Below are 14536 nucleotides of genomic sequence, written 5' to 3'. Positions count from 1 at the left end.
TGACGGGGGGACTGTGTGTGACGGGGGGACATGTATGATGGGGGGCTCTGTGTGATGGTGGGCTGTGTGTGATGGGACTGCATGTGATGGGACTGCATGTGATGGGGGTACTGTGTGTGAAGGGAGGGCTATGTATGACCGGGGGACTATGTGTGACGGGGGTACTGTGTGTGAAGGGGGGACTGTGTGTGACGGGGGGACTGTGTGTGACGGGGGAACATGTATGATGGGGGGCTGTGTGTGATAGAGGGCTGTGTGATGGGACTGCATGTGATGGGGGGACTGTGTGTGAAGGGAGGGCTGTGTATGATGGGGGGACTGTGTGTGACGGGGGGACTATGTGTGGCAGGGGGACTGTATGTGACGGGGGGACTGTGTGTGATGGGGGGCTGTGTGATGGGGGGGCTGTGTGTGATAGAGGGCTGTGTGATGGGACTGCGTATGATGGGGGGACTGTGTGTGAAGGGAGGGCTGTGTATGACGGGGGAACTGTATGTGACAGGGGGACTATGTGTGGCAGGGGGACTGTATGTGATGGGGGGACTGTGTGTGATGGGGGGCTGTGTGATGGGGGGCTGTGTGTGATAGAGGGCTGTGTGATGGGACTGTGTGTGATGGGGGGACTGTGTGACGGGAGGGCTGTGTGTGATGGGGGGACTGTGTGTGATGGGGGGACTGTGCGATGGGGGGCTGTGTGTGATGGGGGACTATGTGAGTGATGGGACTGTGTGTGATGGGGAGACTGTGTGTGATGGGGGGACGGTGTGTGATGGGGAACTGTGTGTGTTGGGGGGCTGTGTGTGATGATACACTGTGTCTGACGGGGTGACTGTGTGTGATGGGACTGTATGTGATGGGGGGAATGTGTGAGTGATGGGGGACTGTGTGTATTGGGGGAGTGAGTGATGAGGGGACTGTGTGTGACGGGGGGACTGTGTGTGATGGGACTGTATGTGATGGGGGACTGTATGTGATGGGGGACTGTGTGAGTGATGGGGGGACTGTGTGTGACAGGGGGGCTGTGTGTGACAGGGGGGACTGTGTGTGATGGGGGAACTGTGTGAGTGATGGGGGGACTGTGTGTGACAGGGGGGCTGTGTGTGACGGGGGGCCTGTGTGTGACGGGACTCTGTGTGACGGGGGGACTGTGTGTGATGGGGGGCTGTGTGTGTGATGGGGGGACTGTGTGTGATGGGGGGACTGTGTGTGATGCGGGGACAGTGTGTGATGGGACTGTGTGTGACGGGCGGAATGTGTGTGACGCGGGGACTGTGATGACGGGGATGTGTGTGACGGGGGGACTGTGTGTGATGGGGAGACTGTGTGTGATGCAGGGACTGTGTGTGATAGGGGGCTGTATGTGATGGAACTGTGTGTGACGGGGGGACTGTGTGTGATGGGAGGGCTGTGTCTGATGGGGGCACTGTGTGTGATGGGGGGACTTTGTGTGATGGGACTGTGTGTGATGGTGGGCTGTGTGTGATGGGACTGCGTGTGATGGCCTGTGTGTGACGGGGAGACTGTGTGCGATGGGGGGACTGTGTGTATTGGGACTATGTCTGCTGGGTCTGTGTGTGATGGGACTGTGTGTGACGAGGGGACTGTGTATGACAGGGGGGCTGTGTGTGACAGGGGGGCTGTGTGTGATGGGGGACTGTGTGTAATGGGGGTACTGTGTGTGATGGGGCAACGGTGTGTGATGCGGGGCTGTGTGTGATGGGGGTACTGTGTGACGGGGGTACTGTGTGTGACGGGGCTGTGTCTGATGGGGTGACTGTGTGTGATGGGGCACTGTGTGTGTGATGGGGGGACTGTGTGTGATTGGGGGACTGTGTGTGATGGGCCTGTGTGTGATGTGGAGACTGTGTGTGATGGTACTGTGTGTGATGGGGGGACTGTGTGTGACGGGGGGACTGTGTGTGATGGGGGGACTGTGTGTGATGGGACTGTGTGTGTTGGAGGGACTGTGTGTGACGGGGGGACTGTGTGTGATGGGGGACTGTGTGTGATGGTACTGTGTGTGATGGGGGACTGTGTGTGATGATAGACTGTGTGGGATGATAGACTGTGTGAGTGATGGGGGGACTGTGTGTGATGGGGGGAATGTGTGTGACAGGGGGACTGTGTGTGACGGGGGGACTGTGTGTGCGGCGGGACTGTGTGTGATGGAACTGTGTGTGATGGGGGACTGTGTGTAATGGGACTGTGTGTGATGGGGGGCTGTGTGTGATGGGGGGCTGTGTGTGATGGGACTGTGTGTGATGATAGACTGTGTGTGATGGGGGGACTGTGTGTGATGGGGGACTGTGTGTGATGGGGGGACAGTGTGTAATGGGACTGTGTGTGATGGGGCGACAGTGTGTAATGGGAGTGTGTGTGATGGGGGGACTGTGTGTGATGGGCCTGTGTGTGATGTGGAGACTGTGTGTGATGGTACTGTGTGTGATGGGGGGACTGTGTGTGACGGGGGGACTGTGTGTGATGGGGGGACTGTGTGTGATGGGACTGTGTGTGTTGGAGGGACTGTGTGTGACGGGGGACTGTGTGTGATAAGGGGACTGTGTGTGATGGTACTGTGTGTGATGGGGGACTGTGTGTGATGGGGGACTGTGTGTGATGGTACTGTGTGTGATGGGGGACTGTGTGTGATGATAGACTGTGTGGGATGATAGACTGTGTGAGTGATGGGGGGGACTGTGTGTGATGGGGGGAATGTGTGTGACAGGGGGACTGTGTGTGACGGGGGGACTGTGTGTGCGGCGGGACTGTGTGTGATGGGACTGTGTGTGATGGGGGGACTGTGTGTGATTGGGGGACTGTGTGTAATGGGCCTGTGTGTGATGGGGGGACTGTGTGTGATGGGACTGTGTGTGATGGGGGTACTGTGTGTGACGGGGGGACTGTGTGTGATGGGGGGACTGTGTGTGATGGGACTGTGTGTGTTGGGGGGACTGTGTGTGACGGGGGGACTCTGTGTGATAAGGGGACTGTGTGTGATGGTACTGTGTGTGATGGGGGACTGTGTGTGATGGGGGGACTGTGTGTGATGGGACTGTGTGTGATGGGGGACTGTGTGTGACGGGGGGACTGTGTGTGATGGGGGGACTGTGTGTGATGGGACTGTGTGTGTTGGGGGGACTGTGTGTGACGGGGGGACTGTGTGTGATAAGGGGACTGTGTGTGATGGGGGACTGTGTGTGATGGGGGACTGTGTGTGATGGGGGACTGTGTGTGATGGTACTGTGTGTGATGGGGGACTGTGTGTGATGATAGACTGTGTGGGATGATAGACTGTGTGAGTGATGGGGGGACTGTGTGTGATGGGGGGAATGTGTGTGACAGGGGGACTGTGTGTGACGGGGGGACTGTGTGTGCGGCGGGACTGTGTGTGATGGAACTGTGTGTGATGGGGGACTGTGTGTAATGGGACTGTGTGTGATGGGGGGCTGTGTGTGATGGGACTGTGTGTGATGATAGACTGTGTGTGATGGGGGGACTGTGTGTGATGGGGGACTGTGTGTGATGGGGGGACAGTGTGTAATGGGACTGTGTGTGATGGGGCGACAGTGTGTAATGGGAGTGTGTGTGATGGGGGGACTGTGTGTGATGGGGGAATGTGTGTGATGGCTGACTGTGTGATAGGACTGTATGTGATGGGGGGACTGTGTGTGATAGGACTGTGTGTGATGGGACTGTGTGTGATGGGGGGACTGTGTGAGTGATGGGGGGACTGTGTGGGTTGGGGGGGCTGTGTGTGATGGGGGGCTGTGTGTGATGGGGGGCTGTTTGTGATGGGACTTTGTGTGACAGGACTGTGTTTGATGCGACTGTGTGTGATGGGCGGACTGTCTGTGATGGGGGGCTGTGTGGGATGGGACTATGTGTGATGGGACTGTGTGTGATGGTGGGACTGTGTGTGATGGGTGGACTCCGTGTGACGGTCGGACTGTGTGTGATGGGGGGACTGTGTGTGATGGGGAACTGTGTGTGTTGGGGGGCTGTGTGTGATGATAGAGTGTGTCTGATGGGGGGCTGTGTGTGATGGGACTGTGTGTGATGGGGGGACTGTGTGTGATGGTGGGACTGTGCATGATGAGACTATGTGTGATGGGGGGACTGTGCGTGATGGGACTCTGTTTGATGGGGGGACTGTGCGTGATAGGACTGTGTGTGATGGGGGCCTGTGTGTGACGGCGGGCTGTTTGTGATAATAGACTGTGTGTGATGGGGGGGACTGTGTGTGATGGGACTGTGTGTGTTGGGGGGACTCTGTGATGGGACTGTGTGTGATGGGGGGGACTGTGTGTGATGGGGGGACTGTGTGTGACAGGACTGTGTGTGATGGGGGTACTGTGTGCATGATGGGGGCTACTGTGTGTGATGGGGGACTGTGTGGATGGGGGACTGTGTCTGATGGGGAGGACTGTTTCTGATGGGGGGCTGTGTCTGATCCCCTTTCCCAATATGTGGGCTTTAAGGCCCAAAGACTTCACATAAAATGGGCCATGGGGAACAGCTTGGAGTTCATGTTGAGGACACTTGGGCAGCAGTGGAGTCCAGTTTTTAGGTTAGTGTAAAGGCATCTGCCACCACCCCCTTGGAGGGTCTGCTAGAGCAGGACACGTATCTCAGAGGACCCCAGGGAGATGCCCAGGACCCTGTGTTGTGGGCTCAGAGGCTGGACCAGACCTCCGTCCACACCACCTGCAGAAGGTGCTGCCCTTTTGCTTACATGCTGGGGGCCCTCCTTCCCACCAGTGTGCCCACTTGGGGACCCAGCCCAGCACAGAGACAGCCCCTCAGGGTGCTCAGGTTAGCAGGAGGGGACCACTCTCCAACTGGACACAGGGTCTTGGCCTGGGAGGAGCCCCTACTTCTCCAGCCTCGGTCTCCTCTTCCACGTCACCATCTGTCTTTCTGGCAGGGACTTCATATCAGACTTCATGTGGCCCTGTGTCTGCCCCGCCCACATCACCAAACACAGCAGACGCGCAGAAAGCAAGCCCTGCAGAGCCCACAGACGCTGCCCGAGAGGAGTTCGGGGTTTCTGGAGGAGAGTCCAGAGCCAACAGCCTCGGCTGTCTTGGGGCTGGGGCCACGTGGGGGCCACGTGGGGGCTCCGGCTCTTCAGACACCGGTCAGCCCCCTGCTCCCGCCTTCTTGGCTGGACGGATGAGAGGCCTTGTGTCCATACTTGGTGTGGGGCGCAGTGAAGGCTCCAGAGAAAACCACCTGCGCACCCAGCTCTACCCACACCTCAGCGTGGGCTCCGTCCTTCTCCCAGAACTGTCTGTCCAGTCACGGCCGCCCTTCAGTGTTAGTCACCAGGCACGCGGCAAGCAGGCAGGCCACCATGGGGTCACGGGGTCACGCTTCCCAGGCGGCAGGAGGTGCGCCCACGGCCCTGGGACAGGAGGCCGTGGCAGCAGCCAGCGGCCTGCCCCCACCCACACCTGAGGCCGCTGTCCGTGCCCCAGGCTGGCGCCGCCCCATGCCTCTCACCCAGTGTCCCTGCCCCGTGCACACCCACGCGCCCACCCCACGGCCCGCCCTGCACTGCCCGCTGGGCTTGGGGCCGTGAGGGGCACAGGCTCACCGGCGGGACTCACCACCAGTGGTGTCAGCGGCGGGGTCAGCGGCAGCAGGCCTTTCCTCGGGGTCTCCGGGGTCCATTCTCAGGGAAAATGCAGGAGCTGCTGGAGACCAGTGGAGACAGACAGTTAGGCTGCAGGCTCCACACAAGGGGGAGACCTCGAAGGGCAGCCAACCAGGGCCCACTGCTGTGGCTGGGAGTGGGGGCCTGGGTGGCCTCAGCTTCCCGACAGGAGTCTGCCCCACGGGCGCAGTCAGCTCTAAATCATCCAGGCCTACAACAAAGCATTGCCGTCCCCAGGTGGCCCACAGGCTCCTGCCAACATGCATTTTACTTTTCCACATTTAGGGAAAGGGGCCAGCTTGACCTCATTTGCGGTGTGGTTTGTATCACGGGACCATCGCAGCGCCTCTGTTTAGACCCAGGTCCTGACACAGGCCTGGATTGGAGGGTCCCCCACCCGCCCCCGTGCCGTCTGCTCCCTAACCCACTCCGCCACCCGCAGGCCACCACTCCCACGAGCTTTGGACGTTTACTGTTGAACTTCTCTGTAACAGGCTGATACGGCTGTTTCCTGACTCTGCAGTCTTGTACTGATGGACCCAGCTCAAGGTGAGAATCCACCCCCACCCCATGGGCCTGGACACAGCTCTCTGAGGGTTTCTACTGAGTCTTCACGGGAACCAGGGCTGCGGGGCCAGAACTGCACCTGCTGGAGGGGCCGCAGGGTCAGAGCTGCAGGGGAGAGTGCAGGAACCCCAGAGCTCCCAGAGGCAGCTGTCCCTGGGCTGAGAGTTCGTCAGAGACGCGTGGTCAAGCAGTGCCGCTCACTCAGGGATCCATCCCAGTGACCACAGCAAGAGAGACCCACTGTAGACCCACTCTGCCAACCCCACCAGTGTAACCAGGCCCCTAAGCCCCAGCAAATCCATGAGACACTTTGTAGGGTGAACCTCTCCAAGATAAAGATCACCCTAACAAAGGTCCGTCTAGTCAAGGCTATGGTTTTTCCAGTGGTCATGTATGGATGTGAGAGTTGGACCATAAAGAAAGCTGAGCGCTGGAGAATTGATGCTTTTGAACTGTGGTGTTGGAGAAGACTCTTGAGAGTTCCTGGGACTGCAAGGAGATCCAACCAGTCCATCCTAAAGGAGATCAGTCCTCGGTGTTCACTGGAAGGACTGATGTTGAAGCTGAAACTCCAATACTTTGGCCACCTGATGTGAAGAGCTGACTCACCGGAAAAGACCCTGATGCTGGGAAAGATTGAAGGCAGGAGGAGAAGGGGACGACAGAGGATGAGGTGGTTGGATGGCATCACCGACTCAATGGACAACAGTCTGAGCAAGCTGCAGGAGTTGGTGATGGACAGGGAAGCCTGGTGTGCTGCAGTCCATGGGGTCACAGAGTCAGACATGACTGAGTGACTTAACCGAACTGACTGAATGAAATGCCAAGCTATGCTCCCCTCACCAGCTCAAGGTAATCAGAAACTGCCCTGCTCACTAGACCACCACCCAGCATTCTTCAAACGAAGGTAACAGAATAGAGTCCCTATCATTCACAGTGTTCAGTAGATAATATAAAAATCACAAAGGAAATACAACCCATAGGTAAGGGGGAAGAATACAGAAAAGCACATGGCAGAAACCAACCTGAAGGAGGTTCAGAGGTTGCATTTAGCAAAGACTTTAACACTAAACTACTGTAACTGTGTTTAAAGAATGAATGAAAACATGTTCAAAAAGTTAAAGAATAACACGATCTTCATGAAACAGATTGGTGGAAATGGAAATCACATGAAACCACATAAAAGAATGGGAACCCCGACAGCTCAGCAGTAAAGAGTCCACCTGCCAGTGCAGGCGATGTGAGTTCCATCCCTGGATCAGGAAGATCCCTAGAAAAAAAAACGGCAACCCACTCTTGTCTGGGAAATCCCATGGACAGAGGAGCATAGCAGGCTACAGTCCATGGGGCTGCAAAAGAGTTGGACTAAACCACAACACAAAATAACTAAATGGCAATTCTCTAATAAAAAGTATAAAAGTATAATAACTGAAATGGAAAACCCACTGATTGGGCTTGACAGCAGATTGGAGATGGCAGATTAAAGAGTCAGTGAATTTAAAGACAGATCAATAGAAATTAGGGCCTCCCTGGTGGCTCATATGGTAAAGAAATTTGCCTGCAATGCAGGAGACTCAGGTTTGATCCCTGGTCAGGAAGATCTCCTGCAGAAGGGAATGGCAACCCACTCCAGTATTCTTTCCTGGAGATTCCCATGGACAGAGGAGCCTGGCGAGCTACCGTTCATGGGGTTGCAAAGAGTCGGACAGGACTTAGCAACTGAGCATGCAGTAGAAATTATCCTATCTAAAGAGTGGGGAAGAGTAAAGAAAAAAAAAGTGACACCATGTCTTCCCTGTTGGATTCCTTACAAAGCCATCATGAACTGGACTGAGCACCACAACCCTCCCCAGGATGTTCAGACAAGCTGGAGCAGCGCTGCCTGTTCCCAGGGACATCCCTGCTCAAGCCTCTGCCCTCCCATCTTGGTCCAGACGACTGCTGTCCAGCCCAGTGGCGCAGGACGAGCCCGGCACCCAGGGCCTCCCCACCCCGCTTCTCTCCAGACCTCCTGCATCCCTGACCTCGAAGCCTTCATCTTCTCAGTTTCCCCCTGACTCTAGAGGAGCACATTCTCCACGAGCTTCCTGAAAATAGCTGCAAGGAGGGATGTTCCACTGCTTTCGACTCTCTGGGAGTGTCTTCACAGGCCCCAGGCCTTGACTAGAATCCTGGCTGGGCCTGGCTGTGGGTGAGAAGCCATCCCCAGGGGTGACGGTGATGATCCTTCCCGTTGGTACTGAGAGCTCTGAACCACCTGACTCCTGACTGCAGTGGGACTCTGCTTCCCTCCTGGGGGACCACCCCTGCCAGCATGCAGGTGCCAGAAGGAGGGACGGATGGGGTGAGGTCTGCTAGACACCCCTGGATTCTCTCCTCTTGGGGTTACTCTGACTCAGATGCTGGACTTCCTGGAGGAACCTCTAATTATCTTATGTCTCCTCTTCTCTGCCTTTGGAGGAGATTTCTTGAGATTTACTTTTGCCACCCTTTCGTTAATTACTCATTCCCACTACCAGAATTTTAATAACATCCAAGAGTTCCGTCTCCCTTCACCCCCCGAGGACCCGGTAGCTTCCACGCGCTTTGTTGGCCTGTATGGACGCCCGCCCTCCTGCTCATGGCCCCTTCCCTCAAAGTTGCTTTCCTCAAGTCTGAGGGCTGCGGCCTACCCCGCAGGCCCTGAACAGCTGCTTGGGAATGGGGGGCGGGTACTCCTGGGAAGAGCCTCCCTGGGCATACGGTGCCTGGAGCAGACATCTGTCTGTCGGGAAGGAACCCTCCCTCCCCACCTGGGGTCTCGGGTACCCACCCCACGCAGATGTCCCCGAGGCCCTGTCTCCAGCCCCGGGCCTCCCGGGCTCCGCAATGGCTGGGGCCAGTCCTCAGCTCGTGACAGGCCTCTTCCCCGCTCGGTCCTCAGCGTTTGCTTTCCTCCTGCCTATGGTCACCGGAATGGACCCGGAGTGAGGCCAGCAGCCCGGCCCGTCTGCCCAGGCACCCACCTCCCACTCCACGTCTGGCCCAAGCCTGGAAGGACTGCACTCCCGGCGGCTGGGGTCTCTAACACAGAGGCCCACCCCCACAGCACCCCCTCTCTGAGGGGCCGGGGTGCTGGCTCGCCCAGCTGCCATGCCCTCAGGGCACCCACGGAGGGGGCGCCGGCAGTTGTTCACACCAGGAGGGGGAGGGCAGCGCTGCCTGGCTGGGCGAGACCAGAGCCGGGCTCTGGGCCCCTCTGCAGGCAGTGCCGTCCCGGGGTCCTGCCCACACGGGGGCCCGGCCAGGCAGCGGGACGAACGCGTCCTGCACGTGGGGACACACCCCTCACCCTCCTGTCTGGCGTGTCCACTGTCTGTCCGTCCCCTGGGCCCCGGGGCAGTGCTGGCCACGAGGACTGGTCCAGCTCCACAGCCCGCTGTGCCTCTGTGACCCCACCGTGACCCCACCACCTCTGGGACCTGTCTGGCTTGGGGTGGGGGGTGACCCTGGGGCCAGCCAGAGGGTCCCCAACAGGAGGTGCTGGAGACGGTACAGGGCCGCTCCCTGGGAGCCCAGCCTGGCTCTTCCTCTCCGTCACCCCAACAGCCAGGCCCCATCAGGGCCTAATGCACGTCTGGCCAGGCAGGCTCCATGTGGTCAACACCGTTGTTGGCTGTTTCTGGAGCCCCTGACGCGTCACAGCACATGGCCACGCCCACCCACCGGCCCAGCCAATGAGCCCTGAGGCAGTGAGCTCCTGGCGGGGGTGGGGCTGGGGCCCTGGGGGTGCAGCCAGTCAAGCCAGTGAGGGGCTGAGAGCAATCGGCGGCTTTAAGTAAACCCCAAACAGGCCTCCTCTCCTGGCCTCCAGTCCTGCTGCAGGCAGGGCCCATGGGTGCCCTGGGGGCTTCTGAGAGGGTCTCCAGCCCATAGCCCCCTCCTTCTTCCCTGCACAGTCCAGCCCGCAAGCCACTCCACCCTGTGTGACCCCAGGGACATTTCCTCTGTGAAAAGATGGAGGTTTTATCTTAGTAGTAAAGACCAGCAGCCTGAAAAATCCCATAGAGAGAGGAGCCTGGTGAGCTACAGTCCAAAGGGCTACAGAGTCGGACATAGCTGAACACGCACATGGAGGGTACACATGTAAAGACGAGCCTCAGCGAAGGCCCTATCTGCCCGAGCCCTGCCCTGCTGGGGAACCCGGCCCAGCAGGGCCCCATCCCTCATGCTCGGGCTCTTTCCACGTGAGCCAGTTGGGGTTTGTCCAAGTGCAAGGCCTCGACGGCCTTCTTTCCATGGCAGCCATCCACTTTGCTGGTCAGATATGCAGATGATACCAGTGTAATGGCAGAAGGTGAAGAGGAATTAAAGAGCCTTGATAAAGGTGAAAGAGGAGAGTGAAAAAGCTGGCTTAAAACTCAACACTCAGAAAACTAAAATTATGGCATCCGGTCCCATCACTTCTTGGCAAATAGATGGGGAAAAAGTGAAAACAGTGAGAGACTTTTGGGTTCCAGAATCACTGCGGATGGTGGCTGCAGCCATAGAGTTAAAAGATGCTTGCTCTTTGAAAGAAAAGCTATGGCAAACCTAGACAGCATATTTAAAAGCAGAGACATTACTTTGCTGACAAAGGTCCCTCTAGTCAAAGCTTTGGTTTTTCCAATAGTTAAGTACAGATATGAAAGTTGGACCATAAAGAAGGCTGAGTGATGAAGAACTGATGTTTTCAAACTGTGGTGTTGGAAAAGACCCTTAAGAGTCCCATTGGACTGCGAGGAGATCTAACCAGTCAATCCTGAAGGAAATCAACCCTGAATATTCATTGGAAAGACTGATGCTGAAGCTCCAACACTTTGGCCCCCTGATGCGAAGAGGCACCTTATTAGACTCTGATCCTGGCAAAGACTGAGAGCAGGAGAAGGCGGCGACCGGATGAGAAGGTTGGATGGCAGCATCGACTCAACGGACATGAGTCTGAGCAAACCCTGGGAGGTAGTGAAGGGTAGGGAAGCGAGGCTTGCTGCAGTCCATGTGTCACAAAGAGTCGGACACGACTGAGCGACAACGTCAACAGCCGGGAAGGGGGCAGACGGCCCTTGGATATGCTGTGGGAGGGCGTTTTTCCTGATCTTCTCAACTAGGGCTAACCTCTACAATTCCAAGGTTTCGCTGTGGGTATATTTCCACCTCCCTCTGTGGGGCCACTTTCCCACTTTCTCTCAGGGGCATGGTGCCAATGCCTGGCCATGCGAGGCAGGTGACGGGCTCTGTTCTCAGGCCAGCACCAGGTCAGGTGGACAGACCCAGACTTTCCTTGGCCAGCAAAGCTCAGCTCTGGTCTGTTCCCGAGCCCCGGAATCTGAAATCAGCAACTACGTGCTTCTGAGATTGAAAACAGCTGGCAGCTACCAAGTTCAAGTTCACCCCACTGCAGCCCTTATAAACTGACCTCATTTTAAAATGAAACAAACTGCAATGGTGGTGCTGGGTTTGCAGCGCGTACCAGGCAAACATGCCGTCCCAGGGTCGGGAGCCCCAGGTGAGCACCACCTCCAGTTTTTGAACTTCCTCTAAATCAAAGTCACCAAATACAACCCATTCAGGGTTGTGATTCTGCTGAAAGGGGGCTGCTGCTGCTGCTGCTAAGTCGCTTCAGTCGTGTCCGACTCTGTGCGACCCCATAGACGGCAGTCCACCAGGCTCCACCGTTGTTGGGAGCCGCCAGGATGCACCCAGTCCGTGACAAGGTCATGGGACAAGAGAGGAACCTGCAAGGCAGCTCTTCCTCACATGCGGCTGCCCTGGGGGCCCAATATGTCCCCTCCGGAGCCACCGGGACGAGAAAGGAATCTGCAAGGCAGCTCTTCCCCTCGAGGTTGTCCCGGGGGCCCGGTATGTCCCTTTCTTCCTTCTGTCTTAGTGTTGTTGGGCTTTCTATTAATTTTCGGAAATATAATATATAGTAATAAGGCCTCACTGGAAAAGTCCAAGTCTTTTTGGAAATGCTTAAGATTGCTCTGGCTCAGGACACGACCATAAACATCAAGTCATAAAAGAAAAGGCCACAGGTATAGTTTGGCTGCTTGCTTAAAAGATTATAATGTTCTAGAATCGAAAAGAGTAGAGGTGTTTAGATTTAGAAGTAGATATACTGCTTTAGTTTACTTGCTCCTTGGTTGAAAGGGTTTTCACTATTGCTATTTCCTTGCTGCTACTTGTTCACTGTTTCCCTTTCTTTAAGCAACATGGGATATTATGGGTATTTTTGTAAAATTAGAAAATGGGGTATATAGGATTTTAATAGAAGATTTATATTAACCAGCTTTACTGCCATTATCTTACTATTAATAGAGGTGTTTTGCTGCTTTAGAGGTGTTTTTGCTGTTTAATAGTTAATCATTGTAAATTGAGATTTTGTGGTTTCAGGTAAAGAAAAATATCAGGTTTTTCTCATGGTACTATTTTCAGAAATGTCAAACATGTTACTGTGACCACTCCCATGTATTGTTTTACTGTCCAAAGAATTTACACTATACCTGAGATTTGTGAAACATTGTTTTTGTTAGAGTAAGAATGTTAGGCCATTGAGGCAAGAAGATTATGTACGGGACATTTAAGTATAAACCCTGTAATCAGAAACGTTCTAGATGAATGCTTAGGGGAAAAACATGGGGAAAAAAATATTGACAGAAGCACAAACCAATATCTGATGTAATATGTGGTGACTTAAGGGGGAGGTAACATTCATTCTATAAAAACTGAGCTATCCTAAAAAATAAAAAAAAGCTACCTCTTCTACGAAACGTCTGTGTGTGTGTGTCTGTCTGTCTTCTTACTCGCCGACGCCACTCATCCCTTGGGTATTCCTGGTCCTGCCGGGGCTGGACCTCGGCACACCGTCCCTGGGATTCTCCAGGCAAGAACACTGGACTGGGTTGCCATTTCCTTCTCCAATGCTTGGAGGTGAAAAGTGAAAGTGAGGTCGCTCAGTCATGTCTGACTCGTAGCGACCCCATAGACTGCAGCCTAACAGGCTCCTCCGTCCACGGGATTTTCCAGGCAAGAGTACTGGAGTGGGGTGCCATTGCCTTCTCCAGAAAGGGGGCTAGGCTGAGCCAGATCCCTGCAGGGAGCCCTAGCACGTGACCGGACGTCCCCCTCAAAGACCCCCGCTCACCCCAGAGGCCCCTGCTTCTCAGCTCCGCCCCACACCTGGGCGGGGAGCCCCTGCCCAACACCAAAGCCACTGAGAAATGGACTCAAACCCAAGGAGGGGGCAGGAGGGTTCTGGAGAGAAGCCCTGCAGGCCAGACTGCCTCCTCCTGAGAGGTGCTGGATTCTCTACCCAGGAGCCTCCCAGGCAGCCAGGGCCCCCAGCTGTGCCTGCCCCGCCTCCTCCGCCCTCCTGCTTGGCACGCTGACCGGGCTGGTCCCCCAGGCAGATGCGTCTTGAGCTCTGCCCTCAGTCAGGCCCGAGGAGACCCAGCGGAGGAAGAGGACACCAGCAGGCCCATCCTTGGGGATGCTGCCACCTCCAGTGGAGCCCCCAGCCCCCGTGCGAGGCAGGAGGGGGCTCAGAGCAGGTGGTGTGGGCGCATCCCTTCCTGCTCCCCCCTCCCAGGCCCTTCGACCCCTCACGTCCAAAGGAGGTCAGGCCAGGCTGGGGCGCATCCTTCGGGCCTATCATCCCCCTCAAAGAGCTTTGTGAATGGGTGGTGCCCCAGCCTTGAAGCCTGAGACCCTGCGGGAGCCCAGAGGGCGTGGAGGACATGGCCTGGCTCGGGGGGCACAACAAGGAGTGGAGGGTCTGTGTTCCTGACCGCAAACTGCCTTTCAAGCAGCCAGAAAGGAGGCCTCTAGGACCCCGCAGGAGTCATGCTGCTGCCCAGGCTGAGGCCCTCTGTCCATCCGTCCATCCACCACCCGGCCTGGGAGAGTATGGAGCACAAGGCCTTCTCTCTACACCGCGGGGAGGGCTGGGGCGACCAGCGGGGTCAGCACAGCACTCTTGCCTGGACGCCAAGTCCCTTCCTTCGCCACTCCTCTGGCTGTTTTCCACAAACACGGGGGCGCTGGCTGCGTGTCCCTGCAGGTATCCCCTGTGCCTCCAGGGCGGGCAGGGGGCACGCAGGCCTGACAAGGGGGCTGACGGGCCCCAGGCTCCGCCTCCCCAGGGGGACCCTAGCAGGAGCTCGATAGGCAGGGTTCAGCGTGGGAATCGGGGCGGCCTTGAGGCCCAGTCCCCAGCTCACCGCATCCCCTTCCGCTCCCTGTGACCCGGCAGGCTGCCGAACGCATTCGGGGTGCCAGCAGGAAACAGTGCTGGCT

The 14536-nt window shown here is 56.7% G+C and overlaps 1 protein-coding gene across 14 annotated transcripts in view; it reads right to left on the bottom strand.

Annotated features, from left to right (window-relative positions):
- The window catches only part of EXD3 (exonuclease 3'-5' domain containing 3), an 89901-nt gene that overhangs the window by 63697 nt on the left and 11668 nt on the right, over positions 1–14536 (bottom strand). For 10 of the 14 annotated variants that reach the window (XR_009694598.1, XM_061154091.1, XM_061154099.1 and 7 more), the window contains exon 3: positions 5610–5696. Coding sequence is in view for 11 of the 14 variants with exons in the window: in XM_061154091.1 (XP_061010074.1) it covers positions 5610–5673 (64 nt within the window). In the remaining 3 variants the exon portion in view is untranslated. Of the gene's footprint in view, positions 1–5596; positions 5697–14536 lie in introns of those variants that run through there. The other 4 variants (XM_061154092.1, XM_061154093.1, XM_061154097.1 and 1 more) reach the window with 3 other exon arrangements.

This window comes from Dama dama, chromosome 11 (assembly GCF_033118175.1).
Source record: "Dama dama isolate Ldn47 chromosome 11, ASM3311817v1, whole genome shotgun sequence".
Taxonomy (NCBI): domain Eukaryota; kingdom Metazoa; phylum Chordata; class Mammalia; order Artiodactyla; family Cervidae; genus Dama; species Dama dama.
The sequence above is the reverse complement of the archived record's forward strand: the minus strand, read 5'-3'. Positions and strand labels throughout refer to the sequence as shown.